Genomic DNA, 15,904 nt, shown 5'->3' on the forward strand with positions numbered 1-15,904 from the left:
GCGTGCATTAATGTGCGTATTCTCTGCATATTTAGGCGCAAAATCAATGGAATTTGGTGAGTTTTTTTTCTACGCGCACAAATATGTTAGGTACCTACGTGTGTAAAAGAAGTATGGACAGGCAGAAACATGCAAGTAGCTGCGGATTTGGACCTGTGACTATGCTGCATAGTCACGAACCGACATACACATATTGCCGTGTGAATGCATCCTCAGGCTAGGTTCACACGGACGTATTTGTGGGCGCAATTCGCAGAGAATAGAACCCACTGACTCCTATGAAGATAAACCAGGCTGCGATTTTTCTGTCTCGTAGCATCAATATTGTAAATACTTCCATACAAATGATGGGTTGTATGTTTGTGCGAGTTTTGTGCGTTTTGCAATACACAAATCTCACGCGCTTTTCTTACCCGTGTGAATGCAACCTAACTTTAATGGGTCCCTATGCTGTCCGTGTTCAGTCAATTAAAAACAGACAACACCTGGACAGGAATAATGCCCCCATGAGTGGACCCTAAGGCCGCCATCCCACGGGCGCATGTGCAAAACGCAGAGTATCAAACTAACTGATTTCAAGGAGTTGGTTCACATCTACGTATTTTTCCTGTGCATTTCAGTTGCGCCAAAAAAGACGCAGCGTGCTCTATTCTCTTGCGCATTGGCGCACGAAAGGTTCTGCAAAAGTACTCCGCTCATGCGGGGGCCGTCAGGTGAGATATGGAAGCTCTGCGTAGCGGCGATTACGTTATTGTGCCATTATAATGGGACGCACATCTCTGCTTTCTCCATTTCTGTTTATTGATGTCCTTGTATAAAGCAGAGAAGGATTTGCGCCCTCCAGGGCCGCGGTGTCACTGCAAACTAACTGCTACAGCGGCTGCATGCTACTGCTCTGCAGCAGGAAAACAAGGGGTTAATGTGAGGCGCTTGTTCTACAGTGACCAGCCCCGAGGGAAGGATCTCACAGTGTGAATGTGGGCAGAGCCGGATTCTAATGATTAATCCAGGAACGCCATTCCCAGGACTTGGTAACTAGAGGAAGCCTAAGCAAGCACAAGAGCTGCAGCATGGAAGCCCGCATGTGATGGCAGGAGACAGGTAACGTGAAGCCAGGTGAGAGCGAGAATTACGTGAACGCGGTCGGATGGAGAGAAAGAACTTTAGTGGATGGGGGAGGGCAGAGAGGAAAAGTTGCACTAACGTACTTAAGTTGATTCTCCAGCTAGATTATTGAGGCTTTCTAAGGCTAAGCTTCACACAAACATTCCTTTAAGTTGGTTTGACACGTATTTGGAAAAATGTAAAAGACGAGAAGCTTCACATCTGCATTGGGACCTTCGATTGGAGATTCCGACGCAGATCCGGCAAAAAATGCTGGAAGGAATAGTGCTGCATGTAGCGCTTTTTCTTCCGGTAAAATGGGGCCAGTTTGGTGCTGCTCAGTTCTGTTATAAAGCGGAATAAACCGATGCAGATATATCTCACATATGCATTCACAAAACGCCGTGTCCCAAACCGCCACATTTTATAGCAATTGTGCGCTGTTTTCAAATACATGTTCATCATTTTACAGCGCTTTTTAATGCACCCCTTCGATGTGATGGGTGAAGAACACGCACGAAAATAGAGCAGACATCGCTTGAAAATCGAGCCCTAGACTGCAAAGCCCTAGTGAAATCAATGTTGTACCGCTGCGCTAATCACGGTAAAAAGCGGGCTGTGTGAGCGCAAATCACAGTCATTTGAAAATCCATTGATCCATTGGTTTTCGACGATCTGCGGCTATAATTGGGGATATCCAAGACATGTTAAAGGCTGATTGCTCTGCGTTTGTCCTTGTTTAGGCAAGTGATGATATAAAATATAATTGGAATTCAGCGTTTCTGGTAAAAGCACCTTGTAGCAAGAATAACAAATCTTACAAGTTCTACTCGAGGGGGGAGTCATGGGGATCACCTCCTTGGCATCTAACCCCATGGAAGTCTGATTACAATGTAATCATGTCAGAACTGCCTTCAACTTGCTACATGGCAAGAAAAATAGGAGAAAAAAGCATTGAGTTGTCCCAAAGTAAGAGCTCCTTTTTTCCTGGTGGCATCCAGCTTCCAGCAGACAAAGATGGCAGTCTGCCCGGCTGGGCGCTAAATGGTTTAACTCTAAGAACACGGAAAAAAGCGGCTCCAACATTACCGCATGCAAACTAGCTCACATCTGACAAAACATGGAACCATTTTTCACAAGGAGGCCAAAAAAGAGGACAGTTAGAAAATCTGTATCCTAATTACATATAGGACTCACAAATACTCCTGGAGACTCTTATAAGGAGAAGACGACGTATTTGTGAGGTTTTGAACGACGATCTAATTCAAACACATTGATGATCTGACACGTGAATGCTCCGAATGAATTCAAGTGTTGTGTTGTAGTCCGTCCCATTAAAGGGGTTGTCTCATATGAGAAAAGGGGGCTGATTGATTTACGGTGTATTTCCAGATGTAGTGCCGTTCTATCCATGAGTAGAGTGGGGCTGAGCTGTAATATCATGCACGCCCTATGGACACGGAGCCGCACCATATCTGCACAACCCCTTTAAATTCATGTATTTAGGAGTTGTACAATCTATACTGTATCATAATATGTAATGTAGTGTGAAAGGCCGAGAAAATTCCTCCCCGATTTCAATCTAGCAATCAGAATAATCCCCGGATCACCAATCCAGTGATATAACATGTAATATTGTATCGCTCAAGGAAGACATCCAGGCCCCTCTTATACTGTTTTATCGAATTCACCATCACAGCCTCCTCAGGATAGAATTCCATAGACTCACTGCTCTTACAGTAAAGAACCTCCTTCTATGTCGGTACAGAATACTACATTTCTCTAGATGTAAAGAGCGCCCCCTTGTTAGACCTCGGTCACATGGGCGATGTTCCGTGCAATCTGCGCATGCGTCCGGCGGTTTTATAAAACCATTGCTTTGCAATGGTATCGGACACATGAGCGCTTTTTATGCGCTCGTCCGATTAATTATAGAACAGAAATCGCAGATCGCACCTATCTGCGATCTGCGATTCCTGTTCTCTTCTCTATATGCGCTCAATGGGGCCGGCAGCAGCAGCGCCGACCCCATTGAGAACATATAGAAAATAAATCATTCTTCTCTGCCACAGCTGTAACAGAGAAGAACGATGTTTGCCCATTGAATTCAATGGAGCGGCAATACAGCCGGCTGCATTGAAAGCAATGAACTGCCGGCGATCGCACGATGAATTTTCGGGAAGGGCTTAAAAATATAAGCCCTTCCCTGAAATTCATCCAGAAATGTGTAAAAAGTAAAACAAAATATATACTCACCTGGTCCTGGCAGACGGAGTTCAGCCGCGGCCGGCCGGCAGTTCTCCTGAACTGCTATGAGTAGTATTCAGCAGCCGGGGATTTAAAATCCCCGCCTGCTGAATGAGCTGCCTCTGATTGGTCACAGCCTCACCAATCAGAGGCAGCTCTCACTTACCCATTTATGAATGGGTGAGTGAGTGCTGCCTCTGATTGGCTCAGCGCAGGGACCAATCAGCTGAGTGCTGCCCCTGATTGGTCCCTACGCTGAGCCAATCAGGGGCAGCACTCACTCACCCACTCATGAATTCATGAATGGGTAAGTGAGAGCTGCCTCTGATTGGTGAGGCTGTGACCAATCAGAGGCAGCTCATTCAGCAGGCGGGGATTTTAAATCCCCGGCTGCTGAATACTACTCATAGCAGTTCAGGAGAACTGCCGGCCGGCCGCAGCTGAACTCCGTCTGCCGGGACAAGGTGAGTGTATTTTTTTTTTTACTTTTTACACATTTCTGGATAAATTTCAGGGAAGGGCTTATATTTTTAAGCCCTTCCCGAAAATTCATCGTGAGATCGCCCGCAGCCCATTGCTTTCAATGGAGCCGGCTGTATTGCCGGCTCCAGTGAATTCAATGCGCTGGACAGCGCTGCATTGCTCCGGCCCGTTTCTAATGAAACGCGGCTAGGAGCAAATTTTTCGAGTGACTTTTCGGACCCGGTCACGCGATTTGCGGATGCGCATCCATCATGCGATCTGCAAATCGTGGGAAAAAACGCCCGTGTGACTGAGGCCTTACAGTCCTGAGTGTAATAGATGATAAGAGAGATCTCTGTACTGACCCCTGATATATTATACATAGTTATTAGAGCGCCCCCTTGCTACAGTCCTGAGTATGATAGATGACAGGAGAGATCTCTGTACTGATCCCTGATACATCTATACATAGTTATTAGAGCGCCCCCTTGTTACAGTCCTGAGTATAATAGATGATGGGAGAGATCTCTGTACTGACCCCTGATTATATCTATACATGGTTATTAGAGTGCCCCCCTTGTTACAGTCCTGGGTATAATAGATGATGGGACAGATCTCTGTACTGACCCGCTGATATATTTGTACATATTTATTAGAGCGCCCCCTTGTTACAGTGCTGGGTATAATAGATGATGGGAGAGATCTCTGTACTGACGCCTGATATATTATACATAGTCATTAGAGCGCCCCCTTGTTACAGTCCTGGGTATAATAGATGATGGGAGAGATCTCTGTACTGACCCCTGATACATCTATACATAGTTATTAGAGCACCCCCTTGTTACAGTCCTGGGTATAATAGATGATGGGACAGATCTCTGTACTGACCCGCTGATATATTTGTACATATTTATTAGAGCGCCCCCTTGTTACAGTGCTGGGTATAATACATGATGGGAGAGATCTCTGTACTGACGCCTGATATATTATACATAGTTATTAGAGCGCCACCTTGTTACAGTCCAGGGTATAATAGATGATGGGAGAGATCTCTGTACTGACCCCTGATATATTATACATAGTTATTAGAGCGCCCCCTTGTTACTGTCCAGGGTATAATAGATGATAGGAGCGATCTCTGCACTGACCGCTAATATATCTATACATAATTATTAGAGCACCCCCTTGTTACAGTCCTGGGTATAATAGATGATGGGAGCGATCTCTGCACTGACCGCTAATATATCTATACATAATTATTAGAGCGCCCCCTTATTACAGTGCTTGGTATAATAGATGATGGGAGAGATCTCTGTACTGACCCCTGATATATCTATACATAGTTATTAGAGCGCCCCCTTGTTACAGTCCTTGGTATAATAGATGATGGGAGAGATCTCTGTACGGACCCCTGATATATCTATACATAGTTATTAGAGCGCCCCCTTGTTACACTCCTGAGTATGATAGATGACAGGAGAGATCTCTGTACTGACCCCTGATACATCTATACATAGTTATAAGAGCGCCCCCTTGTAACAGTCCTGAGTATAATAGATGATGGGAGAGATCTCTGTACTGACCCCTATATATCTATACATAGTTATTAGAGCGCCCCCTTGTTACAGTGCTGGGTATAATAGATGATGGGAGAGATCTCTGTATTGACCCCTGATATATTATACATAGTTATTAGAGCGCCCCCTTGTTACAGACCTGGGTATAATAGATGATGGGAAAGATCTCTGTACTGACCCCTGATATATTATACATAGTTATTAGAGCGCCCCCTTGTTACTGTCCTGGGTATAATAGATGATGGGAGCGATCTCTGCTCTGACCGCTAATATATCTATACATAATTATTAGAGCACCCCCTTGTTACAGTCCTGAATATTTATTAGATAATGGGACAGATCTCTGTACGGACCCTGATATATCTATACATAGTTATTAGAGCGCCCCCTTGTTACAGTCCTGGGTATAATAGATGATGGGAGAGATCTGTGTACTGACCCCTGATATATCTATACATAGTTATTAGAGCGCCCCCTTGTTACAGTCCTGGGTATAATAGATGATGGGAGAGATCTGTGTACTGACCCCTGATATATCTATACATAGTTATTAGAGCGCCCCCTTGTTACAGTCCTGGGTATAATAGATGATGGGAGAGATCTGTGTACTGACCCCTGATATATCTATACATAGTTATTAGAGCGCCCCCTTATTAGAGTGCTGGGTATAATAGATAATGGGAGAGATCTCTGCACTGACCCCTGATATATTATACATAGTTATTAGAGCGCCCCCTTGTTACAGTCCTGGGTATAATAGATGATGGGAGAGATCTCTGTACTGACCCCTGATATATCTATATATAGTTATTAGAGCGCCCTCTTGTTACTGTCCTGGGTATAATAGATGATGGGAGAGATCTCTGTACTGACCCCTGATATACTGTATCTATACATAGTTATTAGAGCGCCCCCTTGTTACAGTCATGAGTATAATAGATGATGGGAGAGATCTCTGTACCAACCCCTGATATATTTGTACATATTTATTAGAGCGCCCCCTTGTTACAGTGCTGGGTATAATAGATGATGGGAGAGATCTCTGTACTGACCCCTAATATATATCTATACATAGTTATTAGAGCGCCCCCTTGTTACAGTCCTGGGTATAATAGATGATGGGAGAGATCTCTGTACTGACCCCTGATATATTTGTACATATTTATTAGAGCGCCCCCTTGTTACAGTGCTGGGTATAATAGATGATGGGAGAGATCTCTGTACTGACCCCTAATATATCTATACATAGTTATTAGAGCGCCCCCTTGTTACAGTCCTGGGTATAATACATGATGGGAGAGATCTCTGTACGGACCCCTGATATATTTGTACATATTTATTAGAGCGCCCCCTTGTTACAGTGCTGGGTATAATAGATGATGGGAGAGATCTCTGTACTGACCCCTAATATATCTATACATAGTTATTAGAGCGCCCCCTTGTTACAGTCCTGGGTATAATAGATGATGGGGGAGATCTCTGTACTGACCCCTGATATATCTATACATAGTTATTAGAGCGCCCTCTTGTTACTGTCCTGGGTATAATAGATGATGGGAGAGATCTCTGTACTGACCCCTGATATACTGTATCTATACATAGTTATTAGAGCGCCCCCTTGTTACAGTCATGAGTATAATAGATGATGGGAGAGATCTCTGTACCAACCCCTGATATATTTGTACATATTTATTAGAGCGCCCCCTTGTTACAGTGCTGGGTATATTAGATGATGGGGAATCACAGTTGTAGGGGAGTAGAAAAATCTGGAGCGCTATCACTATCAAACTCCTTAAAACGTAACCTTTATTTAGATATTTATAAAAACTGAGGGGGAGCGGCTTTCAAACAAAGACAACCCAAAGCTGTATAATGCAGACTGGCACTCTGCGTGGTATCTAATTCAATAATTTGTTACAATTGCAAACGCAACTAGTGTAATGCCGATTACTGGAATGGATAATACTAAAGAGGTGGTGGTCTTTAAAATAGAGATGGGAAGGAAGAGAACAATGTTTAAATTCCCTGACCCCTACAATCCCGCCTGTTCGCCCATAACTAACGTAAATTTAGGCCCGTCCACAATAATTAAGGACCAACAAAAATAAAGATGAATGACGTAGAAATAGACGGTGAAGCAGATCCGCCAAAGGGATGCACCAGAAACGGGAATATAGGATGCTTATAGGGCCCGGAAGACATTTTTATTTTCTGGGTAACCCTTCGGTTCAAGTATCTGATTCACCATAAACCAGGTATGTAATAAGTCATCTGGTGTAAAGCACACATCAGACCCAGGGCCCCAGGGTGACTTATAGGCCCAGTGGGATTTGCTTTCTAACTGATCCGTCAATGCGGATTTTTGATGCACCATAAAACAGATACGTAGTGGCTCGACGTGTTTCTGTCATCGACACGACTCATCAGGAGCCTCAATTTTTGGAATGCTGTTATAGAGTAGAGGTAGTGATGATGTCCATAACTACCATAAAGTTATTGTCACAGGTGAGGACAGAACCTAAGGCTGGGTTCACACGGGGCGTATTCCCATCGGAAATCTCGCGGTTTGGCCGCAGCAAAAACCACGAGATTTCCGCCGAGAGAACTGCCGCGGTTTAAGCCGCGGCGGCTTTGAAGCGGCCCGGCCGCTCGCTTTTCCGTTGCGGCTGGCGCTCCATAGAGGAGAGCGCGGCCGCGACGAAAAAAAAAAAGTAAATAGACATGCTGCATCTTCTGAAACAGTGGCTGCGGCGGCTGCAGCCGCGGTTTCAGCGGGACTTACCGCAGCAGATTGGCCGTCCCGTGTGGACGAGATTTCTGAGAAATCTCGTCCACATGGCTGGCTAATCCCGAGATTAGCGGCCGTGGGCGGATTTACCGCGGCAAATCCGCCCTGTGTAAGCCCAGCCTAATAGTGAGGTTTTTGATATTTATTTATTTCAACTGCCTGGTGTATAAAGCAGGTTGGTAGTTCCTAGAAATAGTCTAGGTAAAAAAAACCCCTAAAGGGCGATACCCTAAACTGCTAGGAATGACGGTCCCTGATTAGGGTCAGTATCCACATGCCTATTGCAAGAATCACCTAACAGGTGTAGATACACCCGGCAAAAATTGCTGGTGATAAAAAATGAGATACCAAAACACCTCCCCTCCTAAAGTTCCCTAGTGCAGAAAAATATGCAAGGAACTAAATAGGAGCACCTAGAATTATGGCTAGAGATGAGCGAACGTACTCGGATAAGCACTACTCGTCCGAGTAATGTGCCTTATCCGAGTACCGCTGTACTCGTGCTGAAAGATTCGGGACGCTCCGCTGCTGACAGGTGAGTCGCAGCGGGGAGCGGGGCAGAGCGGGCGGGAGAGAAGGAGAGAAAGATCTCCCCTCCGTTCCTCCCCGCTCTCCCCTGCAGCTCCCCGCTCCGCAGAGCGTCCCGAATCTTTCAGCACAAGCGGGGAGGTACTCGGATAAGGCACATTACTCGGACGAGTAGTGCTTATCCGAGTACATTCGCTCATCTCTAATTATGGCCCAATATGGCCTAGGACATAGATCATAAGAGGGTGTATAGGTAAGGGAACCCAAAATAATAAAGACAGGGCCTAGCAGCCTCTCCACCCCTCAAGGTAGAGGATTGGAGAGATTTCTGTACTGACCCCTGATATATCTATACATAATTATAAGAGCGCCCCCTTGTTACAGTCCTGGGTATAATAGATGATGGGAGAGATCTCTGTACTGACCCCTGATATATTATACATAGTTATTAGAGCGCCCCCTTGTTACAGTGCTGGGTATAATAGATGATGGGAGAGATCTCTGTACTGACCCCTGATATATCTATACATAGTTATTAGAGCGCCCCCTTGTTATAGTCCTGGGTATAATAGATGATGGGAGAGATCTCTGTACTGACCCCTGATATATCTATACATGGTTATTAGAGCGCCCTCTTGTTACAGTCCTGGGTATAATAGATGATGGGAGAGATCTCTGTACTGACCCCTCAAATATCTATACATAATTATAAGAGCGCCCCCTTGTTACAGTCCTGGGTATAATAGGTGGTGGGAGAGATCTCTGTACTGACCCCTGATATATCTATACATAGTTATTAGAGCGCCCCCTTGTTACAGTCCTGGGTATAATAGATGATGGGAGAGATCTCTGTACTGACCCCTGATATATCTATACATAGTTATTAGAGCGCCCCCTTGTTACAGTCCTGGGTATAATAGATGATGGGAGAGATCTCTGTACTGACCCCTGATATATTATACATAGTTATTAGAGCGCTCCCTTGTTACAGTCCTGGGTATAATAGATGATGGGAGAGATCTCTGTACTGACCCCTGGTATATCTATACATAGTTATTAGAGCGCCCCCTTGTTACAGTCCTCGGTATAATAGATGATGGTAGATCTCTGTACTGACCCCTGATATATTATACATAGTTATTAGAGCGCCCCCTTGTTACAGTTCTGGTTATAATACATGGTGGTAAAGATCTCTGTACTGACCCCTAATATATTATACATAGTTATTAGAGCGCCCCCTTGTTACAGTCCTGGGTATAATAGATGATGTGAGAGATCTCTGTACTGACCCCTGATATATCTATACATAGTTATTAGAGCGCCCCCTTGTTACAGTCCTGGGTATAATAGATGATGGGGGAGATCTCTGTACTTACCCCTGATATATCTATACATAATTATTAGAGCGCCCCCTTGTTACAGTCCAGGGTATAATAGATGATGGGAGAGATCTCTGTACTGACCCCTGATACATTATACATAGTTATTAGAGCGCCCCCTTGTTACAGTCCTGGGTATAATAGATGATGGGAGAGATCTCTGTACTGACCCCTGATATATCTATACATAGTTATTGGAGCGCCCACTTGTTACAGTCCTGGGTATAATAGATGATGGTAGAGATCTCTGTACTGACCCCTGATATATTATACATAGTTATTAGAGCGCCCCCTAGTTACAGTCCTGGGTATAATAGATGATGGGAGAGATCTCTGTACTGACCCCTGATATATTATACATAGTTATTAGAGCGCCCCCTTGTTACAGTCCAGAGTATAATAATGCGAGAGATCTCTGTACTGACCTCTGATATATTATACATAGTTATTAAAGCGCCCCCTTGTTACAGTCCTGGGTATAATAGATGATGGGAGAGCTCTCTGTACTGACCCCTGATATATCTATACATAGTTATTACAGCGCCCCCTTGTTACAGTCCTGGGTATAATAGATGATGGTAGAGATCTCTGTACTGACCTGTGATATATTATACATAGTTATTAGAGCACATCATTAAGGGGTTAAATAATGTAAGAATTTCTTTCTCTAGGTCATTATGAACACAGGGATACCACATGTGTAATTTTGTTTTTATTTTTTACAATGTAAAGGGAGAAAGGTTAGGTTTGGGCACTTTTATTTTTTTGTAATATTTTTACAATTTTTTTAACTTTTTTAAAAATTTTTGCCCCTTTAGGGGACTTGCATAATACTTTTTTTATTCTTCTATAACTCTGCTATGCTGAGGCACAGCAGGGTATTAGACAGACTATGACGCTCAGACAGAGTCTGAGCGTCATAGCCTAATTTAGCTGGCTGACCTGGAGGCTATATTTAAGCCTCCGGGTGCCACAGAGACCCATCAGGACCCCCTCATCACATTGCAGAGGGACCAATGGTGACAGAGGGAGCCCCCTCTCTCTGTCAACCCTTTACATGCTCCAGTCGCACAAAACACGGCATGTATAGGGTTAACAGCCGCATCTGCAAGTCCCGCTCAGGGACTAAGCAATAGTGTTAAAAGAAATTCTATAGTTTCATTTAAATGTAAAAAATCCAGTCTCACAAAATATGCATTTTTCACCAGAAAAAAAAGTTTTAAATGGATGTAATACCAAGATTTTTTTTTAAATGCAACACATAATAGGTGTTATTACATAACGACACAGGCAATGAAAATGTCGTTAGTTGGTGAACGTCATAAAAATAGTTGAAAAAAGTAACGCTAGAATTGTTGTTTTTCTTTTGTTTGCCTCCCAAAAAATGCACATGCACCTCAAAGTCGTACCAATCAAAACTGCAACTCTTCCTGCAACGAACAAGCTCTGTTACTGTAAGGGCTCAGTCAGACGAGCGAACCAATGCTTTTCAATGAAAGCAATCACATGTCTGTTTTTTTACAAGCGAATAAAGTTCACCCTGAAAAAAAATAGGACAGCGTTTTGCAAGTCGCACTTGTTGTGCGGTCACACGATCGTAAAATTTGCACATATAGTGTGGCCCCCATTGAAAGCAGTGGGAGGACATCTCTCTCCCCTGCTGCAGCTGTGACAGCTGCAGCAGGGGATTTCTTGGATGTGAAACCCTTGGATTCACATCCAGGGGCTTCACCTCGTTGTCAATGGGGCTGGCGGCAGCAGTGCTAGTCGCATAGGCGTACCGTCAGAGGTCACAATAGGGACCCAGCCCCTGCGCTTAAGGGGGCCCAGAGGCCGTCCTCTGCCATATACAAACACACATTCAGGTTGCACTGTCGACGGTCACGTGATTAGTGCGGTCTGTCTGACAGCCCAAGCTGGAGACGATAAGAGAGGAGGATGAAGGAGGAGGAGAGCGGACGGGGGCGCAGACACAGATGCACAGCACGGCAAGCCATGGCATGGAGTGGAGCAGGGTGATGATGTCATCTCCCTGCTGCTCCTGCTGACACTTGGTACCGCTGCTCTCCTCACAGAGAAGTGGTCTGGGCCCCGAGGTATGTATCTATCTGCTTGGCTATGTGTCTATCTATCATCAATCACATATCTATCTACGGCTGGTATACGTTATACATCTTTCTATACTGTATATAATTTCGCACTTTACATACAAACGTTTCAGGGAGAGCCATTAAGAAACCTGACACAAAAATTAGTCAAAAACCTTCTTAAGCAAGTACAATACAGGAAGGGCCGTCTTTACAAAGGGTGAGCGCACACACTAAAGTGAAAAGTGCTAAGAACGTGCGATAAGGAGTGTAGCCGAAGAATGAGCGATATCAAAAAGTACAAACAGAAGGGGCGTAACGAAAACTAAATGGACACGAAACCAAGATAAGAAGGGAAATGTGGCAGAGGAGCAAGCAGAGAGAAACCATTCTAACTTCAGAAGAAAGAATAATAATATTTGGCACAGGTTTATATCTTTATACTATTCTTCCACAGGTTACCAACCTCAACATGTACAGCCAAAAACGCTACGGCAGCCCCCCGGACTACAGCCCACCCACTTACATTCATCAGAATAGCCATGGTCCTGAATCATATGCTTACCACATGAACTCTGCCCATCCTGGCTCCTTCTACATGGAAGATGTGCAACCACAGCATTTCTACAAGTGGAAGTCTCCTCCTGGCATTGTCCGGATTCTAGAGGCCGTCGTGGTTTTAATGTCTTTCGTTATCTTTGCCTGTGTTGCCTCAACATTGACATGGCTATATAATTATGGAGGGCTTATGGGGGGATATGCAGGAGGAATGGGTGGATATGGTGGATATGGTGGCTATGGTGGATATGGGGGCTATGGGTATGGCTATGGTTATGGCTATGGGATGACCAATCCTCAAGCTGCAACTGGATTTATAATGGCTATGAGTATTTTAACCTTTATAGCCATGCTGGGGATCTTAATTGCAAGTGTAACTAAAGCCAGTGGATCTCGGTCCCGTAAATTCTTTTTGGGTGTAGTAGTGCTGAGCTCTATTTTAGCAACGATGAACCTTATCGCCTCGATTGTGTATATTGTTGGGGTAAATCCAAGAGCTCAGATGGGTGGCAATATGTACTACAGTCAGATGTTAGTAATGTGCAACCAGATGTACAGTTCGGGAGTATCTGGATCAGGCTTTGGAAATCAGTACCTGTACCATTATTGCATGGTGGATGCACAGGAGGTAAGAAAACCTAAAGGGATGGGGAGAAAATATGCCTTGGACTTTGTGAACAATGTCAGGTAATGCATTTCTCTTACGTAGGCAATTGCTATAGTCTGCGGATTTATCGTAGCCATCCTTCTGTGTGTCATAGCCTTCTTTGCCCAGAAGACAAGAAGCAAGATCTGGCGCTATGGAGAGCCAAACATTTACTGGGAAGAACCTTTCGAAGCATATAAAGAGGGTCCAAATGTTGAGGAATGGGTAAGAATTCTGAATCACTTAACTTGTACATTTTTGCTTGTGCCTGGGACTATTGTTCCTAAAGTCCTATGAAGCGGGATTGCTGTCATAGGATTAACTTGTTGCAAGCTTTTCTCCATTGTTACTGTAGATGTTCCTCGTTGTTTGGGTTGCTTTTGCTTGTTTTATGTTCTTTCATTGAAAAGTCATCATATAAAGTATACAATGTGGTATAAGTGTTTTTTGCAATGGGATTCCACGCTCCATTTATGCAACTGTACTGCATACAATTGTATGCGCCTCGGCTGTAGGCTCTGCCTATTTGTTGGAGCCTTACATACAACTACAGAAAGTCATGATACTTAGAACCTTTCCATGTCCTGCACTCATTTGCTGCAGTGTGAACGGATTCCAAACTCCTGTCATAACGTTTCCCTCATTGTTACAAAAGCATATTGGGAAAAAATAGTAGATGCTTGGAGCAAATTTCCAGTAGACCTGGTTGGAAAATCAGCAATAAATGAATTCAAGCTGCTAGGAATATTATAGATCTGTTCTTAGACAGAAATGAAAAGGAAATAATGCAAGCGCAGACCAGATGGGCCATGTAGGCTTCTTCTGCCATCAATTTTCTATGTTTCTTTAAAAGAATCTGCATCATACGGAAAAGACACCCATTTTCAGACAACTGTTTCATGGTTCATGCTCCTGCTGATGTAGAGCAGGATACCGATTGGCCGAGTGAGAGGCCTTTGGTGTGGGTCTAGGGGATTTCAGTTTCTCCTTGTGGAAAGCATGAACTTGATGTAGGGAGTTTTATAGGCCATGTACTCCTTGCAAGGAGAGCTAATTTGCATACTTTTTCTCAGGGAGTAGTACGTGGCCTATAAGACTCCCTATACTCCCTACACTATCATCATGCTCTCTACAAGTTTACTTTTTTTGCCTATAGAGAAAATTCCAGAAAAGTTGCCATCACTAGAGCATACTGCATTAAAAAAATAACACAATAGATTCAAAAAATGCATCAAAGATGGCAAAAAGTTTAGTTTCATTCATGATTTCCCTCTAACTTACAGCTAACAACTTTCCTTTTTTTAAAAACATCAGGTAAAAAGAAAAAGGTTTGTTACCAGTAGAGCAAAATTGTTCTCAGCAAGAGAAACCAAGTAATCTTGTAGATATGGAACCTTTTAATGGCTAACAAAAATATATGATGTTACAGCGAGCTTTCCAACCTACTCAGGGTTCTTCCTCAGGCTTAATGGAACAGATCTGAAAAAGCGTACATATATATACACATACATACAACAAGGACACGGACATGGTGGGATTATTTGGATTTACCAGAACAGGATGAATAAAGGAGTGAATAATTAGTTCACTGATAAGGGATGTGAAAGCTTTATGATCTCTAAATTAGTGTTGGGGGGGTCACCAGGCCAGTGTATTATCTCTGCTATAGATTTCTCACATTCTCAAATGATGCATGAAATGTCTTGAGATGTTTATGCTTCTGTAGAAAGTGCAAAGATGGTTATAAACTTGTACTCCCAAATTATTCTATGACATTCAGATTTGAAGTTGCCTTTTAAAAAAGTAACCTTCAAAAAGCACTATGTGTGTAACCATCATTATAATAGTTTTGTCTCTTTCCAAACAAAGAATTATTGAGCCACACAATCAATACAATGCAAAAGGAATCTTTTATAACAGGATCGACATACAAACCTTGGCTTTTGGTATTGCAGTTTTTGGTTTTCTAATTCTCGATATTATATTAATGTGGCGGCTACACATTAATTACTTTATAAAGGTGTGAAGCATATTGTCAGGTGCTATTAGCACAGCCAGTCCCTTTCTAATGCATATTTACACATTGATAGCACCAGTTTCTGTCTAGTGACTCATTAACACCCTCTCTAATAAGAGCCAGCACACAACACTCACACCTTATATCAGGGACAAGGTGCGGCCAAATAATCTGCTCGCTGCAGAATAATCCGATAGTAGTGAAATTCACCATATGGAATGAAACAGAATGTGGAATGCTTTCACTAGCAGCTCCAAATGGAATAATTCATTCAAATAATCGTTAAAACGAGGAAAGGTGAACTATAATTGTTTGGTCTAAACGCAGCCGAGTAAACGATGGAGGGGAATCGTTTGTTGTTCTCTTTATGCCGGTGTTAAGACCATCGTTGGCTCGTTCACTTATCATTTAAACAGCAATCATTTAGTCCCTCTCATCCTCTAATACAGGAACTGACGATTCTGATTTAAACGATCCAGTGATGCATCTAACCAGGCTGCATGAGTGCAAA

At 43.4% G+C, this 15,904-nt stretch overlaps 1 protein-coding gene across 2 annotated transcripts in view; it reads left to right on the top strand.

The window, feature by feature from the left end:
• Positions 1-927: 927 nt before the first annotated feature.
• Positions 928-15,904, top strand: part of LOC136628676 (occludin-like) — a 53,239-nt gene continuing 38,262 nt past the window's right edge. The window contains exons 1-3 of one of the 2 annotated variants that reach the window (XM_066604775.1): positions 928-1,116; positions 12,630-13,358; positions 13,440-13,601. In XM_066604775.1, coding sequence (XP_066460872.1) covers positions 12,645-13,358; positions 13,440-13,601 — 876 coding nt within the window. In that variant the 5' untranslated portion in view covers positions 928-1,116; positions 12,630-12,644. The remainder of the gene's footprint in view (positions 1,117-12,629; positions 13,359-13,439; positions 13,602-15,904) is intronic. The other variant, XM_066604776.1, reaches the window with a different exon arrangement.

The sequence above is a fragment of the Eleutherodactylus coqui genome, chromosome 5, assembly GCF_035609145.1.
Source record: "Eleutherodactylus coqui strain aEleCoq1 chromosome 5, aEleCoq1.hap1, whole genome shotgun sequence".
Taxonomy (NCBI): domain Eukaryota; kingdom Metazoa; phylum Chordata; class Amphibia; order Anura; family Eleutherodactylidae; genus Eleutherodactylus; species Eleutherodactylus coqui.